Source organism: Ochotona curzoniae, unplaced genomic scaffold (genome assembly GCF_017591425.1).
Source record: "Ochotona curzoniae isolate NIBS_2020 unplaced genomic scaffold, NIBS_Ocur_1.0 scaffold_2476, whole genome shotgun sequence".
Lineage (NCBI taxonomy): Eukaryota > Metazoa > Chordata > Mammalia > Lagomorpha > Ochotonidae > Ochotona > Ochotona curzoniae.
Window position 1 is genome coordinate 20556910 of NW_024467095.1, and position 6451 is coordinate 20563360.

Here is a 6451-nt window from a genome sequence, read left to right on the forward strand (position 1 = left end):
TTCTAAAACCAAATTTTTATTCTCTAGTTTGAAAAGAGGGATAAATGGTCGATCTGTTTTCTTTCCGAGAACAGAACCAGGCCTGACAGAGTAGAAATCATAGGAAAGCAGACTTCATTCATGAAAAGATTTTCTAAGAACTGGAAACACCCTACAACAGAACCAGGTTCTTAGGATGTGGAGGGACTCCCTGTCACTTGACTGCCCAAGCAGAGGCTGGGCATCCAGTGTCTTCCCCCGGGCTGACCAGCTTTCACCTCACATCACCCTTGTCATCCACAGCACGTTGAGCTTCAGGAGGGGATGTGGTGTTCAGCCAGAAAGTTGGGGAGGCCTGTAATCGCTGAAGGATGGTGGACAGCTGGGAGAGAAAATGCCTCCCCCAAGGGGAGAGAGTGGGTGTTGATCTTTGCACAGGAAGAGGACGGACTAACCTAATGAGGCCTGCCCAGGTCGGGGAGCCTAGGCGAGGGCAGGGGGAGACGAGGAGGGGGAAGAGCAGCTTGGCTTCCCCTGGACTGCTGGGGGGAGCCCAGACATTGCCTCACAGGGCCAGCAGGTTCTCCAAGGCATACTCAGTGTTCTTTTACGTACTTGCAAAAACTGGAGTAATTCCTAGGAGAAGACAGGGGCATTAAGGCGTGAGCACTGGGAAGCGGGTGGCGAGGGCTGCCCTCTCTGCGCGGGGAGGATCCCCTACACCGCTGGGCTCTAAGGGGTAGCCGAAGCTTCTATTGCTACTCGCGCAGAGGACAGGCCGGTCAGGCTCCAACATGAGCCAACACAAGCATGCCCTGGCTGCTGGGGGCAGGAAGGGGGCAGGGTGTGGAACTCCCTACCTGCGCCGCGCTCACTGGCTTCCTGTCCCCAGAGGGTTGCCCCCAAACCAGCGCTAAGGAAACTACTGTGCCTCTGCTCTCCACCAGACGCTGTGACACCCGCACCTCTGCCCCTTCACACGTCGTGCTTCTTCTGGTGGGTCAGGAGTCTCTCCTCGTCGTCGAAGGTCTGGCCGCAGATGGCGCAGCAGAAGGCGCCGTCCCGGATGTGGCTCCTGCGGTGGGTGATGAGGTTGGACTTCTGGCTAAAGCTGCGCTCACAGTCGGGGCAGGCGTAGGGCCGCTCCCCGGTGTGGATGCGCCGGTGGGACACCAGGTTGGACTTCTGGCTGAAGGCTTTGCCGCAGTCGGGGCAGACATAGGGCTTCTCGCCGGTGTGGATCCGCCGGTGGGCTGCCAGGTAGGGCTTGTGGCGGAAAGCCTTGCCGCAGTCGGGGCAGACGAAAGGCCTTTCGGGGGCGTGGTCGCGCCGGTGGGCGGCCAGGTGGCTGCCCTGGGAGAAGCGGCGCCCACACTCTTCGCAGACAAAGGGCCGCTCGCCAGTGTGGACCCGGGAGTGCGCCACCAAGTGAGTCTTCTTGCCGAAGTTCTTGCCGCACTCGGTGCAGGTGAAGGGCCGCTCCCCGGTGTGCTGGCGCTGATGCGCTCGCAGGAAACGCTCGAGCCGGAAGCTCCTGCCGCAGTCATCGCAGCTGTAGAGCAAGGCGGGGGTCTCAGGCTGGTGCTGCGGGGGTTCTGCGAACGACTCCCCCGCGGACTCCGGGGCTGGCCCCTGAGCTGCCTTCAGAAGAGCCTCCGCGGGCGGCTCCAGGGGCCCAGCTGGAAGCTGGGTGGTTCCAGCACCTGCAGCTGCCTGAGCAGATCCCTCCGACCGCTTGTGGATCTTGCTGTGGGACAGCAGGTTGGGTTTGTGACGGAAGCGGCGGCCGCACTCAGTGCAAGGGTAAGGTTTTTCGCCGGTGTGGATGCGCCGGTGCGAAGTCAAGTAGGGCTTGTTGGTGAAGCGCTTCCCGCATTCTGGGCACTGGTGAGGACGCTCGCCCGTGTGCACGCGGCGGTGGGCGATCAGGTTGGGCTTGTGGCGAAAGCGCTTGCCGCAGCACGCACACTGGAAGGGGCGGTCTACTGCGTCCCCACCGGGTCTGGGGGCGGTCACCGCAGGGCGGCCCCTGGGCCGGGGCCCCAGAGCCTTGGCTGCTGCCTCCTCCAGGGCCTCGGCTACGTGCACGCGCTTGTGAGCGACTAGCTGATCCCACTGGGCAAAGCTCCGGCCACAGTTGCCGCATATGAAGGGTCGGACCTCAGGGGCAGGTGGGTGACATCGCTGTACGTGGGCTCGAAGCTGCTTTCGTCTCCAGAAACGTCTCTCGCATTCCAGACAAGCGAAAGGCCTCTTGGCAGCTGCGTGCGCCCGCAGATGCAGAACCAGGGCTACCCAGCCAGGGAAGCTCTGCCCACAGAGGTGGCAGGCGAAGCCCAAGTGTGGCGTGGCAGCAGCATGGACCTGCCGATGCAAGGCTAAGAATGGGGCGTGGCGGAAGCGCCGCCCACATTCGGGGCAGGGCAGGGGGAGCCGGGCCTGGCACCTGCGGGTGTGAAGCCACAGGGCCACCCAGCCTGCAAAGTGCCTTCGACAGTGAGCGCAGCGATGGGCCCTGCCTGGGGTTGGGCCAGGAGACTGGACCACCGAGGGGCCTTGTTGCTTCAGTCTGCGGGACTCCTTCTCCAGGTTCTGGGGTGGCTCCTGGGGGGTCCTGGAAACGAGCCCGGGCTGGGCTGGGCCAGTGGCCAGGGGGCCCCTACAGCGATGCTCCAGCATGGGTGCTTCCTCTGCTGGGGAGGAGGTGGAAACGCATGGTCACTCTGGAGCCCACCAAGGACCCACTTGTCCCCAGACGAGGGCTACCTACAAGCTAGGAACTGGGAGAGGCTTGCTTCCTTCTAGACTGGTCAACAGGTTTCTTCGTCCCGTACATAGTGTTTTCACCAAGGGCTTCTGGATAAGCTCTCAAGATGTTTGTCTTAAGGTCTTTATTGCTCTGGAAACTTCCAGGAGAGGGGGCTCTGACACTTCTTGGAACCCCCCTTACAGCAGCTACCCCTGTGTCAGGCACCAGGCCTGGCTGTTCCAACCCTTCTGGGAGGAGGTCTCCTCACTCTCCGGTGCCTGAGGCTTTGTCAGAGGGCTTCCGCGGTTGCTCTCAATGTCCTTTCTTTTCCCTCCCGCCCCAGCTGGACCTGCAAGCATCTCAGAGAATGGAATTTCTATAGCTTTCCATGCCTAGCCCATCACAGGGGAGGCCTGTTGGTGGCACAAGCCGTAGCCTCACAGGACAGAAGGGTGGCGGGCTAGGGAGCAGCACTGGGGGCTATTCCCATCAGTCCTGCCCCAGGTCACCACTGCCCAAGTTCCACCTGCCTGCCCTCCCCTCCCCTCACCCCCCCGAGGACATGGCAGGAAGGAACGCTCTCCCTGAACCCAAGGAACCCCCCCAGTTGCTGCCCTGCTGTGGGGGCGGGGGAGGCAATCTCTGATTTTGCCTCCTTTGGGGTGCTGGGGATGAGTGGGGCAAGAAAGGGCGCAGGAGGTAGGGATTGTAATGTGTCCCCTGCCTGGTCCTGCCCCAGCCTTGCCAAGCGCTGCCCAGCTTCGAGGTGTGTGGGTGTGAGGCAGATTCCTACACGAGTGCCTCCTACACAGAGCAAGGGCTGCGCTGGCAGTTAGAGCCCTAGGGGATGTTCCGGGGGCTCCAGACGCATCTCTCCTCACCTTGCTACAGCCCTGGCTCCTCCAGGGCTGCACAGACTGGACTGGTGCCCAGTGCCAGGCTGGGCACACAGGAAGACACCACCTCCCCCAAGCCCCCAGAGGACGCAGGGAAGGACTCCTTCCCCTCACCACCCCTGGTCCTCTGCCCGAGGCGCTGGGCAGTGGGTTCTGTAAACACAACAAAAGCCACACTACCCTGGAGGCCGCTGGGCTGGAGAGAAGGCTTCGGCCAGCTCTTCCTGGGGACGCTTCCGCGGCTGCAGCGCCGGCTTCGGCCCAAGCTCTGGGAGCCCCCAGATGTCAGACACAACTGCAGCAGTAGAGACACCCCTACGCCCATGGCAGAGCTCAGACCTCCGGCTGCTGAGAGGTCAGCCTTACCTGTGGGGAGGGGAGAGAAAACAGGTGAGCTCCTGAGCCTTCCGGGGTGGTCCTCACTGGCCATGAGCCCTGCCCCTGCCCCCGCCCCCTGCCCACCCAAAGCCCCCGCATGAGCCCTGCCCCCGTCCCCCCAGAGCCCCGCACCATGAGCCCTGCCCTCCCCCGTCCCCCCAGCCCTGCACCCTGCCTGGCAGTGACCTTAATGCACATTAGATTTGATAAACAGGGCGCCCCTCCGCCGGTACAGTGCCACCTTTGAGCACTTCCTCCACCGCTGAGGTTGCAGAAGCCACCCTGTTTTTTCCGTGGCCAGGGTCCTCGCTTTTGCCTCCCACAGTAACTCTGGAATCCCCAACAGGCTCCTCTTCCCCCAGGAATTCCAAGCCTGTTTCCCACGGGGGGGGGAGGGCACGCCAGTGTGACCAGGAGGCCTCGGGTAGGATCCCGGAGATGGCATCTTAGGTGGCCAAGGGTATTTAGAGGCCCACACACCGCCACCACCAGCAGCACCGCTTTTGTATTGGTGTGTGTTCTCCATCCACGGTCGCGGACACACGGGTCCCACGCACCACGCAGCGCACCCCGCCTGTGCGCAGGTGCATCCGCCTCCGCCCGCCGAGGCAGCAACAACCGCCCCCCTTCTGCGCGCAGACACATTCGCACACACGGTCACGCGCTTCGCAGGTGGAGCTGCCCCCGCCGGCCCGCCGGGACCCCCGCACCCCCCGTCTCCGCCGTACCTCTCCGGCGGGCTGTGCACGGCCGCAGCGCGCGTCCATGGAACCCGCAGGCCGGCCTGCACGGCCCACTCCCCAACCCCGGCACGGCGACAGCCGCAGGTTCGAGTTCACAACTGCCAGGCCCGTCCCCAACCTCCCCCCCGCCGGGTTCCCAGCGCCACGTGACTACAGGAGCTGCCGAGGGTCAGTCGCCCGCTCGGGCAGCCGCGGCCGGGGGCGGGGCATGCCGGGGGGCCAGCCGTGAGGCCAGGCCGGGTGAGCAGGGTCGCCCTCTGACTCCAAATGGCTTCCTGGCTGCAGAATCCGTTACCAAGGTGACCACCCGCCGGGAGTTTCCACTGCAAGTCCCAGCTCAAGTTTCCCGACCCTTTGTAGTCCCTACTGGGGATCTCGTGGCTGGCCCTTGGTCACTGGGTTTAATCGGTCTTGGTGGTTTTATTAAAGGTGGCAGACTTCAAAGAGGTCGCCTTCCGCCCTCGGAGCGTCATGCCCCAGGGCCTTTCCCAGGCCGCGCCTCCCTGCTGCTGCTGGGCGGCCGTGCGCGCCTCTGGCCCCGGCACCCTAAGCAACTGCGCACCTCCAAACCTGCGCTCGGGGGTGCTTAGCGGAGCGTGCAAAGGCCGGCTCCAGGGCCTCTGTTTACAAAGAGCGGAAGTTGCCAGGGCTGCGGGGCGACTGCTGAAGTGACCGTTTGCGCGCTGGGTCATTTCGCTTGGAAATTACCCCCGCAGCCAGCCTGGCGTCTGCGGAGGCAGGTGAGAACCTGTGTCCATGACTCACCCACTAGCAGGTGGCCTTGGAAAGCACTTCTAGGGGCTTCCAGGCTAGTACAATCTCATGTCCTTTCATGCTTTCAACAAAGGCAATTTCTGAATTGTACAATTGTTTTTTTAAACACCTTTTAAACCTGTTGCATAAATAGGAAAGAGTGCTCAAATCTCTCCTAGAGATTTTAACTCCCAGAGTCGATTGCATTTAATATTTTGGTACTTATCCACCGTTGTTTTTCCAGGCATATCCGTTGCACGTTTGCCATCATTGAGATGTATGCAACTTAACACAATCTAGCAGATTTTCTCCCATGTTAGATGGTATTCTCCCGGCTGCAAAAATGCTCAGAATGGTTGTAAGTTCTGTAATTTCCTCTCCCCTTACAACGTCGTGTTTTATTGTAGAGGCCCGATTTTCAAACTGTAGAAGTCAGAAACATCTAGTTTGCTGAGCCAAAGGCAAAAATACATATATGAAATGTTTTCTAAGTTATTTTCTGGGAAGTTTTAGTCCTATTCTGCTTAGCGATCCGTGGCTGCTGCTTCCGGGGGGGGGGGGCACATGCCCTTCCAGGTGCCCTTCGCTGGTCTCTGTGTAGCACGGAGGGACTCCTCAGCACCTGCCACCTGCCTCGTCCCGAACCCATGCGTCGCGGTGGAAACCTTGTGTTCTGTGCCCACGCCTGTCGGTCTGCCCGGACTAACGCCGAGTGAACCACCCCAGTGCTGTGTCACATTTGCTGTGCTGTGGTGGAGTTTGAATGCCTTGTGGTTTTAAGTCTTTCCATATGCAGATTACATTTGGTTGTTGTTTCTCAATATTTCTTGGCTAGAATCATATATATATTTTTTTTCCAAATGAGCTTTAGAATTTCTGGTGAATGTTTTAAGACCCCACGGCACTCGAAGATATTTAAAATTCATGTCTCTAAGTCTGAGGTTCTTACTTTA

General features: G+C 60.7%; 1 protein-coding gene across 2 annotated transcripts; it reads right to left on the reverse strand.

Annotated features, from left to right (window-relative positions):
* Window positions 1-4976, reverse strand: REPIN1 (replication initiator 1). 2 transcript variants are annotated; one of them, XM_041002382.1, is made up of 3 exons: window positions 4731-4976; window positions 3805-3990; window positions 1-2672 (listed from the first exon to the last, which is right to left on the reverse strand). In XM_041002382.1, the coding sequence occupies exons 2-3, from the start codon at window positions 3947-3949 to the stop codon at window positions 955-957; spliced, it is 1863 nt and encodes a 620-aa protein (XP_040858316.1). In that variant the 5' UTR covers window positions 3950-3990; window positions 4731-4976; the 3' UTR covers window positions 1-954. The 2 variants fall into 2 exon arrangements, with proteins under 2 accessions (XP_040858316.1, XP_040858317.1); XM_041002383.1 differs by lacking the exon at window positions 3805-3990 and having other exon boundaries at window positions 4731-4740.
* Between the last annotated feature and the right edge of the window lie 1475 nt (window positions 4977-6451).